The 18,197-nt window shown below is 38.8% G+C and overlaps 1 protein-coding gene across 2 annotated transcripts in view; it reads left to right on the top strand.

Moving 5' to 3' along the window:
• The window catches only part of wu:fc17b08 (ligand-dependent corepressor), a 101,814-nt gene that overhangs the window by 71,517 nt on the left and 12,100 nt on the right, over positions 1-18,197 (top strand). The window contains exon 7 of one of the 2 annotated variants that reach the window (XM_057847618.1): positions 8,015-17,981. The exons of the other annotated variant lie outside the window; for it this stretch is intronic. Within the exon in view, the coding sequence (XP_057703601.1) occupies positions 8,015-8,960 (946 nt within the window). The 3' untranslated portion in view covers positions 8,961-17,981. Of the gene's footprint in view, positions 1-8,014; positions 17,982-18,197 lie in introns of those variants that run through there. 2 annotated transcript variants of the gene reach the window in all.

Genomic DNA, 18,197 nt, shown 5'->3' with positions numbered 1-18,197 from the left:
GGGACATCTTTAATAATAATTAGGGCTGTCAAAATTATCGCGTTAACGCGCGGTAATTAATTTTTTAAATTAATCACGTTAAAATATTTGACGCAATTGACGCACATGTCCCGCTCAGACAGTATTCTGCCTTTTGGTAAGTTTTACAGCAAGGCTTTTTGCGCTGCAGCACAACAGCGAACTCTTGTGGTCGCTTTGCGACATGGTTTAGTTTTTTCTTGCCAGTTCATATGGCTGCACGACGTCTCGGGCTGACGCCTACGTTGTAATGTTGTGCTTATATGATCCTTGGACAAGATTTGTCCGTAAGTATGGTTGTTGTAAAGAATGTACATATTATGTTAGTAAGCGAAATGTTCTATTCTTTTGTATGAGACGCTTTTTGTTTATGTTTAGTGAACCTGCATAGCGTGCTAAGCTAACGTTGTTGCTAATGCAATGCTTGTGTACTTTTTTTTTGTAGTTTTATGACGGTCTAAAGAGGACAATGGTTTGAGGCTATTTTAATAATAAATCAGATGAAAAAGGAAGAAGTCTGATTATTAAGGCGTCGTTCACTAGCTGTCTAGCTTTGGAAAAAGTAGACGCTTCGGAGTGAGGACAGCATAGACAGATTTAAATGACAGTAGAGTGAAATGCCCACTACAGTCCTTATGTACCGTATGTTGAATGTACAGTGGGGAGAACAAGTATTTGATGCACTGCCAATTCCCATTGGCAGTGTATCAAATACTTGTTCTCCCCACAGTATATATCCATCTTGTGTCTTATCTTTCCATTCCAACAATTTATTTTACAGAATATATATAATTTACAGAAAAATATGGCATATTTTATGGTGGTTTGAATTGTGATTAATTGTGATTAATTACGATTAATTAATTTTTAAGCTGTAATTAACTCGATTAAAAATTTTAATCGTTTGACAGCCCTAATAATAATACTACTGGATTTTTTTTTTTTAAGAATTATTTTGAATCATGTTGGAAAGGCGAAGTCAGTGTTCTGTATCTGTTTACATTCCATTCTTTCGCACTAATAAATGCTATCAGCTAAGCCTGCACAATATATCGTTTGAACATCGCAATGCGCACGTGCGCAATAGTCACATCGCAGGACGTGCGATTGTTTTTCTTTGTTTTTTTTCAACATTTAAACTTCTGTTTTACTTCATAAACACAGCAAGTGTGCAGATCCTGGATTAATCTGAATAGAAATTAGGGCCGATGGCGCCATTTTTCAGAGCATCGGAATCGGGTGAAAAGGGTCGGGTTTTTATTTAAAAACAACATACATTCATGTTTTTCTGCTTCATGCTCGTACAGCACCACAGCGTCTCACTCTCCCTCCTGCTAGGCAGAGTGACCAAACTGTTTTTCTGGGTTAACAGTGCAGCTATCCCAAACGTAGCTATTCAAGTTATTCGGTGCAAAATATTCTCGTTTTAATATCGCTAACTCCCCAAAAATGGCAATGATAGTTTTTTCCAATATTGCTCAGGCCTACTATCAGCATTTGACTTCATTGTTTATGTGTGGTTAATTATTGTTATTTACATGTTTATTTGTACTTTAATAGAGAATTCCAAAATGTTTTTGTGAATTCATAAGCATTAACAAAAATTTCATTGCTAAACTAGTTAACAAAAATAAAAAATGATTAGTCGACTAATTGTAAAAATAGTCGGCTGACTAATCGGGAGAAAATTAGTCGTTTGGGACAGCCCTACCGGAACATATTTCCTCCACACCTTTCTCACCTTTTTAACCCCTGACCCATTTTTATGCCTGATATTGGGAGATACACTGTGCAGTGTTATAAGCTTAGGAGCTATACAGCGTGAAACTGTGACAGTCACTAGTGTTGCACCCACTGACTGACTTAATATTTTGTGAGACTTGAAAAACATTGTTTGGCAACGCTACTGATGAGCTGCAATTTTCAAGACAATACAGCCTTCGGCTCTTTTTTGTGAAGGAAAGAAAACCAATGAAATTCTGCAATCGTCGTTTTGAAATTATATGCAAAACGGTTGAGGTAATCATACAGTACTTTGTGAAAAAACGCAATCTAGAGGCTGTCTAAACAAAACCATCACCTGTATATTACTACACAGTTGGCAACAATCCCTCCATATTTGATTAGAGCATATTTATTGCTGCTCTCAAAGGCGTAAAAATAGAAATTCCCTTTGAATGAGTTCTATGCATGTGTTACTGTTATTCCACTTTTCTTTGTTGATGAAATATAAATTTGGACAGATCTTTTAAAGCAGTGTTTTTCAACCTTTTCTGGGTCACGGTATGTTTTTGCATTAGGAAAAACTCGTGGCACACCACAAACCAAAAATGTTCCAAAATTACTTTTGGTAAAGTATATTTAATTATAAAATAATTTCTCAATATTTATACTTAGTGTGAAACTGTGAGCCTTTTTAGATGAACTCAAAGCCAATATGCTAGCAGGATTCTTCGTCAACAGCTCTGCCTCGCTCTGTTTTTATTATTTTTTTTATAGCAGTTCGGCTTGAAAAGCTCAGAATTACCAGACTTTAACAATGTCTTTAGCAGCATCAGGGCCGAACATCTCGCTGACAATGGCTCTGCAGGCAGGTAGTATTAAGGTCTCTGCCACAGTGTGGGATTTTTTTGGATTTAGCAACAAGTTCAGTAACGAGGTAACTGGCTTTTAGGGCTTTCTCATTTACCTTTGTTTTTTTTTCCTCAAAAAAGTTACCTGTTTCTCTGTGTCTCACGAAGGCGAACAAAATAGTTCCATCAACTTGTTTTGAAGCGACGGGCGTTTCGTTTGGAGATGACATTTAGGATCACTACTCGTGTCGCGTTCAAGAACTGCTCGGATTTCTAGCCATCATCCAGCTTGCTGTCCTCAACAATGTGTTGAAATAAAACACTGGGAGAATTGACAGTCGTCGCAGATGAATAAAATGGAAAGGACACTTTCGTGTACCGTAATTTTCGGATGATAAGCCGCTATTTTTTCCTCTTATTCTGCGGTTTATAATCCAGTGCGGTTTATTTATTGATTTATTTGGGTTATTAGGTAAGACTTAATTTGACAGCAGCGTCATAATACTGTCAGAACACCGTCATAATTATTACATGACACTGTCATGGGCATTAATGAATGCTTATGACAGATGTCATTAGGTGTCATCCGGCAAATTTTGTCACTAACTCCATTCATGTCCAGCTCGGGTCTTTTACATCCATTCAAAAGTGAGATAATTTGCCGGATGACACTAAATGACATAAGCATTCATTAATGCTTATGACAGATGTCATTAGTTGGGCTGTCAAACGATTAAAATTTTTAATCGAGTTAATTCCAGCTTAAAAATTAATCGAAATTAATCGCATTTCAAACCATCTATAAAATATGCCATATTTTTCTGTAAATTATTGTTGGAATGGAAAGATAAGACACAAGATGGATATATACATTCAACATACGGTACATAAGGGCTGTATTTGTTTATTATAACAATAAATCAACAAGATGGCATTGACATTATTAACATTCTGTCAAAGCGATCCATGGATAGAAAGACTTGTAGTTCTTAAAAGATAAATATTAGTACAAGTTATAGAAATTTTATATTAAAACCCCTCTTAATGTTTTCATTTTAGTAAAATTTGTAAAATTTTCTATCAAAAAATAAACTCGTAGCCTGCCATTGTTGTCAATAATTACTTACACAATGCTCATAGGTGCTGAAGCCTATAAAATCAGTCGCACCCAAGCGCCAGCAGAGGGCGGCAAAACTCCATAAAACACAACAAGTGAGCGTTTCACTGTACTGTCATTTAAATCTGTCTGAGCGGGGCATCTGCATTAATTGTGTCAAATATTTTAACGTGATTAATTAAAAAAATTAATTAACGCCCGTTAACGCGATAATTTTGACAGCCCTAATTAAAACCCCTCTTAATGTTTTTGTTTTAATAAAATTTGTAAAATTTTCCATCAAAAAATAAACTAGTAGCACGCCATTGTTGATGTCAATAATTACACAATGCTCATGGGTGCGTAAGCCCATAAAATTGCACCTAAGTGCCAGCAGAGGGCGACAAAACTCCAAAAAAACACAAGTAACAAGTTGGCATTGCACTGTGCTATCATTTTAATCTGTTTGAGCGGGGCATGTGCGTTAATTGCGTCAAATATTTTAACGTGATTAATTAAATTTAATTACCGCCCGTTAACGCAATAATTTTGACAGCCCTCGTCATTAGGTGTCATCCGGCAAATTTTGTCACCAGCTCCAAATGTGTGCAGCTCGGATTTTTTACATCCATTCAAAAGTGAGATATGTAGCCGGATGACACTAAATGACATAAGCATTAATTTATGCTCATGCCATTGCCATGTCATAATTATGACGGTCATATGGCCTCGCTGTCAGATAAATTGGTCCCGGTTAATATCTTTTGGCGTAAATATCCCATAATACAGTGAGGACAGCTGCGGCTTATAGTCCAGTGCAGCTAATCTATGAATAAATGCCGTGTTCATGTCAAATTTGGTGGGTGGCGGCTTATAGTCAGGTGCGCCTTATAGACCCCACTCAGCAATGTCAGACAATGACGATTGTCAGACAGTGTCGCTGTATCCGGCCACCATATTGTCCGTCATTGTTTATCCGTATTCTCAATGGTTTCAATTTGTCATGCAATATATAGTGCAATTCATGGAAGCCCCGGTGCTTTCAGACGCTGTAAACTCATTGGATGCGTTGCATAAAAGGCATTATGTGGAAAAGCTTCAGTCTATCCATTCGCCAGATCCATATTTGATGCCTAAATCGATATTTTTCGACCCGCTGTCTTCGCCGTCTCTGCCTGACATCTGCTACTCTGATATCTACAACTATCTTGTCCACAGAAACTCAGCCTATTCTCACGAAACTTTGAAAAACTTTAAGAGCAGCACTCTAAGCAACATTACCCCGTGTGACCCTTTACTTTCAATTTTCTAAAATGGCGACAATCACTAAAAAAAAAAAGTTGACTGCGATGGCCGACGCTTCAAGGATGGATGGATATTGGACTATTTCTTCAATACAATACGCAACAACTGTGTCTGCCTCATTTGCAAAGAGACAGTCGCTGTTTTCAAAGAGTTCGATGTGACGCAATAGTACCAAACAAGACACGCTGACATGTACGACAACATTACAAGGAAGATACGCAGCGAGAAATTATAGCAATTTGAAGCTAGTTTAATTTCACAGCAGCAGTATTTCGCAAGAGCCCGAGTGTCGAAAGAGAACGCCACAAAGGCGAGATTGTTGAAATTATAAATTTAAAAAAATAATAATAAAGCAAATGTGACACACAGAAGGGCTTGCTAAAAATTGTTTAAATATATTGTTCTACGTAAATCAGCCAAGGTAGCCCCCCACATTTTTACTAGGGCTGTCCCAAACGACTAATTTTCTCCCGATTAGTCAGCCGACTATTTTTACGATTAGTCGACTAATCTAATAATTGTTTATTTATTTTTTTATTTTTTAAACTAATTTAGCAATGAAATTTTTGTTGACGCTTATCAATTAAAAAAAAACATATTGGAACACTCAAATCATTTATTAAAGTACAAATAAACACGTAAATAACAATAATAAATCACAAATAAACAATGAGTTCAAATGCTGATAGAATTAACTAGTGTAGCATCCCGATTGAAAAGATGGTCTCTTAAACTGATGGTTTACAACTTTTATTCCATCCTTGATGTAAACACACCGTAAGAGCTACGGCGCACACAAATAAAGCAACACAATTAGAAATTAACAAAAACTTTTCACATTTTTCCTTTTAAACCTTATTTATATATCAATGAATTGCCTATATGAATTGCCTTTACCTTATTACCTTATCATTGACAATCTCTCCCTTGAGTGCAATCACTGTATATACTGTATATATTTATGACCTTTTAACCTTATATAATTTTCTATACCATAAAATAAACCATAACATGAAATAAACCTTTCAATTAGCATTAAGAACAATACTAATAGCACTTATAGGCCCATTGTCAATGAAACATTATTATTTAGTAAGGCGACAGCACCCTCTGGTGTACAAAAGATGAAAGAAAAAAAAAAAAAAACCTTACAAACTGCGTGAAGGCGCTTGAGGTGTTTATTCACGGCCGACGTGCAGCTAAGCTTGGCACTGAAGAGACAGGACAGAAGAGTGTACTCTCCTTTGTTTCTTTGAAATAAGTCAATGTTTTGGACACTCTGGCGCGCTTTTTTTGGCTTTGTGCCGCTTTCCCTGCTTGCAAACAGAGCATCCGACATTCTAACTTTCCACGCATATATTTTTTTAACCCTTCATTTACCGTCGACGGCATGTTGTGCTCGTCGACGGATTTACGTCATCGATGACGTCGACTACGTCGACTAGTCGGGACAGCTCTAATTTTTACCACACCAAATCTGGCCCCCTTTGCAAAAAGTTTGGACACCCCTGTTTAACTGATGATCCGTAGACGAGGCCAGCTTCTTTCACTTGATACCAGCTAAATATTATTTAAAAAATAATGATGGCGGAAGAAATAAACATCTTGAATTTGAAACTGTATGTTGTCGGCGATTAGCCTCGCAATGATCTTAATTGTGGTTGTCAGCCCAAAACCCTCTAAATATATATTAAATGCATCTTACCAGGTATAAAATGACTACATAGTCTGTGGTGATCGTTTGGTGCCCAGTTTTCTCGTCGAATTGCAGCAGTCCATCTCACTCTCCTCTCCAGGTCTCTCGGAATACGGTAGAACTTCAAGTCTCTCCGTCTATCTTCTCTGTTACTGCAACCGACCGCCACACACGCCTTCACCATTTTGTTAACGAGCAGAAAAACACGCCATAATAGGAGGAATTTACGTAGCGGTAATGCGTAAACACGACGATCTGACGGACATTATGGTGCGGAGGCGTGGTTGTGACGTCATGTGAGTGGGGTCTATAGTCCGAGAATGACTGTATATTGACTCTTGATGAGTCTAATTAAATGATGTACAATAGACGTGCTTGGGTCCACATTGCTGCGGACAGCAAGGTGGCTAATCGTTAAAAATCCGAGCAGTTATTGAACATAACAACAGCAATACCTCGTTCATCTACACACGATCGCAGCTTTCTACCTACTTCTTCCTTCCTACCGCAACTCTGCCCGACGACTTATTAAAGAAAAAAAAAAAATGCGACCCTGGTTAATTTCTTGCAGCATACCTGATCTCTCAAGGGACATCGGTTGAAAAACACTGCTTTAAAGCTCTGAATCACTTAGAAAATTCCCCTTACAATAAAAAAATTAGTACAATTGCAGTTTTATTTTTTTAACATTTACATCTTGTAGTTTTTGGTGTTTGATTTCTATAACCATGCTTCTTTTTAATGCTGACATGATCAGATATAACACCATGTAGCTCTCCCTACCTCATTTCGTAGTCACTTTGCACTGATTAGGCATTGATTTAGACATAAAATAGAACACTCATCCTCTTCTGGCTTACTCTTTTATTGCTGTGCTTGTTCAGTGGTAACGTCACACAAAATGCTAAAAGCTGTCAATGCATTTCTCATTTTGTGTTAATCATTAGTGTGCCAAGCTGCCTTACAGCAATGCCAATTATTGAACCCGCATCATCTTCTTTCTGGCTTGACTCATTTTTGTCTTTTAGTTTGCCTTCTTTTTTTATTTTATCTTCCATTTGTGTCTTTTTTGTTGTTGTTATTGTTGTTGGTGTAAACAAATGAATGTCAGATTTCAGCCTTTTTTTGTGTCGTTAAAATCACAACCAATCATCCAATCTAATAAGGCAAAAGTGATGTTACCAAAGCAAGGTCAAATAATAAAGGAGTGGCCAACATCCTCCCCTCCCCAACCCATCCTCCTTTAGCAAAAAAAAAAAAAAGAAAAAAAAAGAGAAAGGCACTGTGCAAGCTCTGCTTACACCCAATTTCCTTCCATCCAATCAGGCGATCCTTGAGCGCGGACCGACAGGATGGGAGGAGGAGGGAGAATATCGGCCACTCCGCCCGTTATAAGCCCTCCTCGTCTCTCGCATACTCCCTTCACATCAAAGAGGAGGTCGGTCTGGAAAGCGACCCAGAGTCACCTCTCAGCCATAACAGCAGCGTCCCACCCGCTGACCTCTGCGGGAACGGATCAGGTCCCTGGAATTCCAAAGCTCATTTCGGGGCGCTCCTCAAACTGAAAGCCAGCGGTGACGCTGGTGAGCACCTTAAAGACATTCCCAGGTTGTTGGAAGCTGCCGGGCTCTTCTCGAAGTCTCTGTCCTACGGTAAAGGAAACCACCAGGATGCCTGCAAAGACCACAGCACCTCAGTTTATCATTCCAACTTTGACCTCAAGATTCCCCAGGTACGAGTTCTGGCCACAGGAACAGACTCTGCTTGGGATCCTCTGCTATTTGAAAATTCAGGTTCAATTTTAGAGAACGGTCTGGGAAAGAAACTTCATAACCTCCTACCCCGCCAGAATCGCAAAAAGACCAACGGTGTTTTCTGGCCCAACGATTCGGAGCGCCAAAACTGCACCCTGGAGTGCGAGTCTGACCTCGCCAACAAACCGCCCAGGAAGAAACGCGGCCGATACCGCCAGTACAACACGGAGCTGCTGGAAGAGGCCATAGTAGTGGTGATGGGTGGGAAAATGAGCGTATCCAAAGCTCAGTCCATCTACGGGATTCCCCACAGCACTTTGGAGTACAAGGTGAAAGAGCGCCTGGGGACCCTGAAACATCCCCCCAAAAAGAAACTGCGGCTAATTAGCCAGCTCGAGGAGCAGAGCGCTTCCCATTTTCCAAAGAGTGAAGAACTCGAGCACATCTCTGAGGAACGAGAGAGCTCGGCCACAGAGAATGGGAGTGGTTTGCACGATGGAAGCCTATCACCAAATTAATACTCAAAATTTTGGATATGTACAAATCTTTTTTTTAACAAGGAAAATCTTGCATTTCGTGTATGTCCTTAAGCCCAAATAATTCTTTCTAAATTGTGAAATAAGATGTTTAAAGAAAAACACAATCTTTACATTTGACCATTTATCATGGCCATTTGTTTTTAACATTAATGGTCTCTATGCACTACAAGATTATAATAGTGTGTGTAATATTTATTTTGGTTGAAGTGTGCCCATTTTAAAGCAACTTAGTTACTTGGAATGAAACATGCTCAAGTGGCACCCTCGTGTCTACTGCTGATACCTGGTCAGAGCACACTAATAGACTTCACTGTAATAAGCCTTGTAAATAGCAGTCAGAGTATAATGAACATTAATTAGTATGTGTCCAATATAGAACGTTTCACTGTTGAATTTCAAAGGCATTGCTGAAATGGCAAACTACTCTATAGGGCCATTTACATGGTGACTCTCCGAGAATACAAAAAATGTCAAATTTGCATTTATATGGGCCCGTCTCTATTCGAACAATGTCGCAATTCCGCATGAAAATGATGTAGTATTCATGCCAAGCCCTAGGGGGCAGTGCAGATTTACAAGGCGACAGCGAATGATGCACTTTGACCCCACCAAGCTCCTCAACCCGGGGAAAAATATGCCCACCCACTCGAAGCAATGGCATTTTCCTTTTGTTCAAAAAGGCATGGAAACATTCAACATACCGTATTGGCCCGAATATAAGACGGCCCTGATTATAAGACGACCCCCTCTTTTTCAAGACTCAAGTTTGAAAAAAGACTTTTTGAACACCAAATTAATTTTTATACAGAAAATTATTACAGTACATCCGAAACAGGATTTTAACAATATATTTGAGGGAAAAGCATGTTTATTTTGCCTCATTCAAATCTTAATATCTGAACATTTAAATATGTAAACTAAAGTGCAGTCACATTGGTAAATGAATGGCTTCTGGTTTTTGAAATTTAAATAAACCAATCTATTGTGATAAAACAACAAAATCGCAATAACTGCATTAACTATCAGAGTGAAGTCTAACTGTAACTGCAGTTTTGAAAAAAATCTGAATAAGGAAAAACATTGCAATAAAATAATAATGGTAAAAACTGGTTAAACTTGAGAGTAGCTGAAATCTGTCATGATAGAATATGGCTTCAATGATATCTGGTGCCATCTAGCGTCCTTAATGGGGAGAGTAGCTCAGATTTGTCATGACAAAACATTGCTTCAATGATATCTGGCGCCATCTAGCGTCGTGAATGGGTATAATGTCAAGACTCTTTTTCAGTCTTATTTCAATGCGAAAAACACTGTCTTATATTCGGGCCAATACGGTATTTTAAAATATTATTAAAACAGTAAATTAAAGCCAACATTCCGCCATATTTGCTGTTTTTAATGTTTAGTAGCACCGCTGCGCACGCCCAGTGTGACGTGTACGAGTGCTAACGTTATCGGCGCGGTCTCGCGCCGCGGGAGCCTTTAATATGCATTCGGAGTAAGCCCCCCCCCCTCAATCCACCGCAATCGAATTCTTCCACTTTGGAGGCAGGATTCAGGATTTTTCGTCTTCGCCGACGCCATATGCAAGCGAGGCAATTCCGCTACTTAGTCATTGCGTCTTTGTGTCGCACAGTCGCCATGTAAACTGCCCCTAAGTTTAAACACGAATGCACTCAAAGTATGGGTTGGCTCCACACAGTATATGTAAATATTCATAGCTATGGGTACAGATCCACGTATCTGTCAATCCTTAAAAAGATTTTTTTTTTCTCCTTTAAAATGTTGAAGCACAACCATGTGTTTTTAATATAGTATATAGTTCACTGTGCTATATTTATGAATGGTAATAGTTTATTCTCAATGCCTTCACAACGCCTCAGGTTCCCTTCAGGCTGGGATACAAGAATCGTCTTAATCAAACCGTGGATTCACTGTACACTTAAGCATTCTGTACTCTATACCTCAGTCACACATAAGCTTTGTTGAGTTGCCTCCTCTGTTGCCACCTAAAATTCTATATCGAATAGGCAATAATTCAGGATGTCTGACTGACAGGACAACAACAATGTGCCCTACTTTTAAATGTCTTCACTGCTTACCTTAACAGTCGGTAGCATTTCAGTGCCAGCAGAAGCCTTTAGTGGTTCAAATGAGTCACTTGGGCTCTGCTTTTCAGAATGCAGGCTTTTCTAGTCATCCTCTCAATGGCAGAAAAAGCCTGAATATCTACACTACACAGGTAGCCTACATATAAAACACATTGCGCAACAAGATGAATGAATAAGCCGACATAATAAAGCAACAGTAATTTTAGGCCGCTCGCATTCAGGTATATTTAAGGATTTCAGCATTTTGTGCCAGGATCATCGTTTTGATGTAAAGCAACACTTGGTAACTTTTTAGTTTTGGTCGATTTTAGCAACGCTGATGGACAAAAGCGGTAGTGTTTTGCCTTAAGGAAGACTACGTTTCCCATGAGGACGAGTAGACACCCGCAGTGTCATAAAATCATCAATCAATAAAAAACCAGACTTCATTATGATATTGACGGGTCACACTCATTCTCAATACACTGCATCATGCCTTCAAGTAGGGGGCCGTCCTACACTTCGCTTCAGTCGGTCGCAGTTACGCAACACATGCAGCAATCCAACACCAAATTTAGGTTGTAAAAGTACGAAAGCTGTACCACATACAAACAGGAAGGATTGTCTCGGGGTGATTTGTTTGAGAATTCAAGGTAATTATTATATTTTTCTTACAGTGCATGCTTTATGAAACGTGAAAAAAATCAATGGGAGAAATTAACCGCTATGGCATTGGCGTCATAATTGGCAATATTCACGTAAAATAAATGCTAACTGCCCGTTTTTTGCGTTTAACCAAGAATTGACTTTTTTTTACGTCCATATCTATAAAGAATCCAGGGATTTAAGCATTTATTCCCCAAAAATTCAACGTAAAAAACTCTTTGTTGTGATAAGGTGACGCCACAGTGGCTTAAAGACTAGCAGTACATTCACAATATTTACGTAAAATAAATGCTAACTGCCCGTTTTTTTTTTTTTTTTTTTTTTTTTTTTTTTTTTTTTTTTTGCTTTTAACCAAGAATGGCCTGTTTTACGTCCATATCTATAAAGAATTCAGGGATTTAAGCATTTATTCACAAGAGTTTTCAACGTCAAAAGCTCTGTGTTTTTACTCGTTCAGCTTTGACGCACCCAGTGTCCCGTCAGTATCATTATAAAGTCTATGAATCAATCTCCCGGTGGATGAATTAAACAAAATTTCTGTTTCCAGCGGCTGTGTGAAGGATGAATCGTAATATGGCAATTAATCCAGTTGTAGCTAAACATTAGCATATGACGGTTAGCAACCATGTGGCTTTGTATGGCTTAGTTAGTTTAGTGTGTGATGATCACTAAACACAGACCTTTAAAAGCTAAAGCAACATGGCATATCTAGCCAAGATAAGAAAGCAAAACTTACCAAGCAGTACCTGACACATATGTTTCACAAAATGAGTCTGGAATGGGCACAGGCTCAACGGCCGGTGAGTAAGCATGTGTGTTGGGGGAGGGGGCGCAGCACGTCACATGAGTGACACGGCCGAACACTGCTAAATGCGTTCTAACTACACATACAATAAGAAAATACAGGATCACACGTCGTGAATTTATGACGGAAACTATGACGAATTTCCATCTCGTTCTCGTCTCTTCAGACGACAACTGTCATCCATCTCGTTATATTTTAGTCTCCCAATACACGTTTTCAGCGCGTCACCGTGACGTCATCATGATGAAAAAATTGTTGACGAAATATTTTTGTTATTGTCATCGTTGACGAAAACAACACTGTCTGCCATCGTTACAGATTTCACGCGAAAGCTTATGCATCGAATTCCATCGTTATAATGAAAGGGGGAAGTGACGTATGCCATAAAGCAGTCAGCACATTTTTTTTTTTTTTTTTTTTTTTTTTTTTTGTGTGTATGGCAGGGTTCCTGCCACCCTCCTCAAAGTTAATTAAGGGTAGGTTCATACTGCAGGTCTTAATGCACAAATCCGATTTTTTAATCTTTTTACGACTCGAGTGAGGCATTAACTTGACTGTCTGAATGGGACAAGTCGCATAGAAGTGGACCTTTCAAATCCGATCTGGGTCACTTTCGTATGTGGTTTTAATCCAATCTGGGCCACATTTTTCCAGAATGTCACACCGGTCTGAACTAGGGTTGTTCCGATAATGTTTTTTTGCTCCCGATCGTTTTAGTTTGATTATCTGCCGATCCCGATATTTCCCGATCCGATTGCTTTTTTTGCTCCCGATTCAATTCCAATCATTCCCGATAATTTTTCCCGATCATATACATTTTGGCAATGCATTAAGAAAAAAATGAATAAAACTCGGATGAATATATACATTCAACATACAGTACATAAGTACTGTATTTGTTTATTATGACAATAAATCCTCAAGATGGCATTTACATTATTAACATTTTTTCTGTGAGAGGGATCCATGGATAGAAAGACTTGTGACTTTGTAAATTGTGACTAAATATTGCCATCTAGTGTATTTGTTGAGCTTTCAGTAAATGATACTGTAGCCATGCCCAAATGCATGATGGGAAGTGGAACCATGACTGTGCGTAGTGCTACCAATTGATATATCTTCTCTGCATTGGGAAATAACATAAGGTGTTCAGAAAAAGATCAATTGCTACCTTGCTTCCCCACATTGCTTCCCATTATATTTCTAATCGTAGGGAGAGGGATTGTAAGGCTTTAGCCAATTAAAAAAAGGCTCCAAAAGCTGCCAGAATTCACTCTACTCATTTTACGCTGCCTTTTATCTCTCTATATAGTGCAGTGCATGCATTAATTGCGTTAAATATTTTAACGTGATACATTTTTTTAAAAATTAATTACCGCCGTTATCAGGATAAATTTGATAACCCTACCTTAAGCCTAAACTAAAGACTCTGGATGAGTGTAACATATTATGTCTGTAACGTTAAATACAATTAGAAAATGATTTAATTAAAAAAAAAAAAAAAAATTAAAAAAAGGCATGGCCGATATTTTTTTGCCGATTCCGATACTTTGAAAATGACGTGATCGGACCCGATCGATCGGGATGCCGATCGTACGGGACATCTCTAGTCTGAACTGTCAAGTCTCCCAAATCGGAATTCATGCAGCAATTACGTCATCAAAAAGTGAGAGAGACGGGGCGCTACGGTAGCGGTTTCAGCTGTGCGTTGGCGCCTAGCTTGCCTTGAACACGGCTTTTGGGGATGGGTTGGGCTTGACAACAGTCATGAAAAAAAATAAAACTTTGAGGATAAACTGAGAATGCTCAGTTTTCTCTCTGCTCCATACGAGCAATATTTCAAGATTGCTTGCGTGTGATTGTCATGCACGGACAATGCGTGCATGCTATCGAGCCATATAAACTTTAACCTTTGAATATAAGACTAAGTGAGGATTATTTATGTCTGGTATTTGTGTCCTCTTTTTGGAAATCAAAATATGATCACCTTTGAATGACGTTGAGCCAGCATGTGTGGTCATTTGTCATGATGCTCCTGCGCATGCGGGTCAGTTTCCTCAGCGCATCTCGGACTGCGAATTAAGAGAGCATGCGTGATACTTGAACGGACTCAAAGGACAAAGGCAGTCTGAAATGGCACGCCAAAAAACCCCCAAACAGATATGACAAAAAATCGGATTTGTGCCTTAAGACCTGTGGTATGAACGTAGCCTTAGTGCCGGCGAAAGCGATACAGACCCCCTCAAGATATAAGAGGTGTCATTCAACTAGTTGCCGGTCGAAATATTATCACAAATGTTATGAAAATATTTTATAAAGCTTTAAAAGTTACTGAGTGTTGCTTTAATTGTACCAGTTGTAGCCTTTGTTTTGAGGGATGACCTCTTAAAAATAACCACACAAACAATGTTGTTTTAAATTTTTGACTACTGAAAGTAACTTATTCTCTGACCTACTGAACACCTCAGTGTGCATGGTCATATACTGTACATTTACCTCAGGGTGTTGAAGACCTACTGTTTTCTTATCAGGTTGATTACATGTACAATTTACATTACACGTGAATAGCACATTTTTTTAGATGGACACTATATTGAGTGGGGGAATCAACACTTCAGTCATATTTTTGGGGGGTGGTTTTTATTTTGTCAGAGAATGTACGTAATTAATTTTGTTGTGATCAGTGGGCCATATTCAGCACACATTCGCAACCAGCCATAAACCTTCACAGCTCCATATCAAAGTAAAACTTTGGAAAAAGAAACACATTACTGTTGCAATGACAATCAGCAAACCTTCGTCAGTCATAGATTGTTGCTTCATTGTTTCCGTTAGTGGTCGGCTGCCTCGGTTCATGTTGCAGATGAATTTCTTCTGACTAAACTTTACTGTGACATGGTTTATCTAAAGAAGTAAGGAGCTTTTAACTGATACAAGCCAGTTTTAAAGCACTTTAATGGGTGCAAAGTTGTGTAAATAAGAACACAATTGTGTTTGGTCGCATGATAACTCTTCATGTGGACAAATGTTGACAGGTCAGATCCAAGAATTTGAGGTCTGTCTTTGGGACAAATGATGAAAAGAAAATCATCCTACTTGTAAATGCAGTTCACAAGCAGTTTTTTTTAAATTTTTTTTTTTTTTAAATATATATTAATTATTGCTTTAATAATCAATGAATGTAGATTGCTCTTAAATGTAAGTATTAATAGACATCTACATAATGATTAAATAACTTTACCATTTATTTTCTGAGATTAAGTGTAGGTATTGCTACATGGTTTCACATTTTGCCATGAGTGGAGATGCTTTGCATCACCATTTCTATCTAATGTGCAAGGTTAAAATCAGCAACAGTACACATTACCATTGTATAGTTATGATGTAAACAAATTGTAAACAGTGTATGTATTTTTGCATGACTGAGCTACTGTATATGTGAGAAGTAAGATGTATACTAAGGTCTGATCTCTGAAATACTACTGTGGTAGATGTTATTTATTGTCAAGTGAACAGTGAGCCTGAAATTTTCCAATTCTGTGCAATGGGTCAATTCAAAATGTAATAACTTGGAAGTCTCTGAATGGAAGTCTCTAACATTCAGAATACTCACAGTTAAGAAAACACCCTGCTATTTTGCAAGATCTCTCACTTAGAAATCATGGAGGGGTCTGAAATTTTCATCGTAAATGCATGTCCACTGTGAGAGAGATCATCTAAAAAGAATAATCAAGAAATCACAACGTATGGTGGTACCACCCCCATGCTTCACAGTAGGGATGGTGTTCTTGGGATAGTACTCATTATTCTTCTTCCACCAAACACGGTGAGTGAAATTATGACCTAAAAGTTCCATTTTTTTTCTTATCTGACGACAAAACTTGCTCCCATGACTCCTCTGCATAATCGAAATGGTCATAGGCAAACTTAAGACGGGCATTGACATGTGCTGGTTTAAGCAGGGGAACTTGCCATCCCATGCATGATTTCAAACCATGACGTCTTAGTGTATTACCAACAGTAACCTTGGAAACGGTAGTCCCAGCTCTTTTCAGGTAATTGACCAACTCCTGTCATTTAGTTCTGGGCTGATTCCTCACCTTTCTTAGGATCATTGAGACCCCACGAGGCTATATCTTATATGGGGCTCCACTCTGATTGAGATTGACCGTCATGTTTAGCTTCTTCCATTTTGATCCAACAGTGGACCTTTTTTCACCAAGCTGATTGGCAATTGCTCCGTACCCCTTTCCAGCCTTGTCGAGGTGTAGAATTTTGTCTCTGTTGTCTTTGGACAACTCTTTGGTCTTGGCCATGTTAAAAGTTGGAGTCTTACTGATTGTATGGGGTGGACAGGTGTCTTTATGCAGCTATCGCCCTCAAACAGGTGCACCTGATTCAGGATAATACATGGAGTGGAGGTGGACATTTAATAGGGGGACTAAGATCAGGGTCAGAATTCTAGCTGATGGACAGGTTTTCAAATACTTATTTGCAGCTGTATCACACATATAGATTGTTAAAAATCATGCATTTTGATTTCTGGATTTGTCTTTTTAGATCAGACATGTCCAAAGTCCGGCCCGGGGGCCAAATGCGGCCCGTGGTCAAATTTCATCCGGCCCCCAACCTCTGTCATAAAATCAATAACGTCTGGCCCGCACACACTTAATAAATTGGTCAGCAGTACAGCTACCAGCATATGAAGTAGCTTACACACTAAATGCTGCTCCTCATTGACCCACTAAAAGGCAGCAGCACTCTAAGCAACATTACCCCGTGTGATCCTTTACCTCCAATTTTTAAAAATAGCGACAGGCAACAAAAAAAGCTGATTGCGACGGCCGACGCTTCAAGGATAGGTGGAAATTGGACTATTTCTTCACTAAAATACACAACAACTGTGTCTGCCTCATTTGCAAAGAGACAGTCGCTGTTTTTAAAGAGTTCAAAATGTGAGGCGATATTACCAAACGAGACACGCTGACATGTACGACCAGATTACAGGGAAGATACGCAGCGAGAAATTGAAGCAACTTGAAGCTAGTTCAGTTTCACAGCAGCAGTATTTTGCAAGAGCCCGAGAGTCGAAAGAGAACCCCACAAAGGCTAGTTGCGAGATTGTTGAAATTATGAATTACAAAAAAAAAAAAGAAAAGGCTGCTAAAATTTGCTTAAATATATTGTTCTACATAAAGGACATCAGCCAAGGTCGGCCCCCCATATTTTTACCACACAAAATCTGGCCCCCTTTGCAAAAAGTTGGACACCCCTGTTTTAGATTATCTCTCACAGTGGACATCAGGGCCGTTCCTCACCAATTTAGTACTCTAGGTAACGTATTTGTTGCCCCCACGCCCCCTATTTTTAACACATATATTCAAACACTCACACTGAAAAAGGACATTATCTCATTGTAATTTATTATATAAAAGAAGACCACAACGAACAAGTGCAGAAATTAAAAGAAAAATGATCTAAAATGGGAGGGGGAGTAAATTTAACTGAAATTATCACATCACAGGGAAAAACGGGCCGAAGGCACACGAGAAAAATGATTTTTAGGGTTGTTCCGATCATGTTTTTTTGCTCCCGATCCGATCCCGATCGTTTTAGTTTGAGTATCTGCCGATCCCGATATTTCCTGATCCGATT

The sequence above is a fragment of the Corythoichthys intestinalis genome, chromosome 10 (assembly GCF_030265065.1).
Source record: "Corythoichthys intestinalis isolate RoL2023-P3 chromosome 10, ASM3026506v1, whole genome shotgun sequence".
Classification (NCBI taxonomy): domain Eukaryota; kingdom Metazoa; phylum Chordata; class Actinopteri; order Syngnathiformes; family Syngnathidae; genus Corythoichthys; species Corythoichthys intestinalis.
This window is presented reverse-complemented; position numbering and strand designations above follow the sequence as displayed.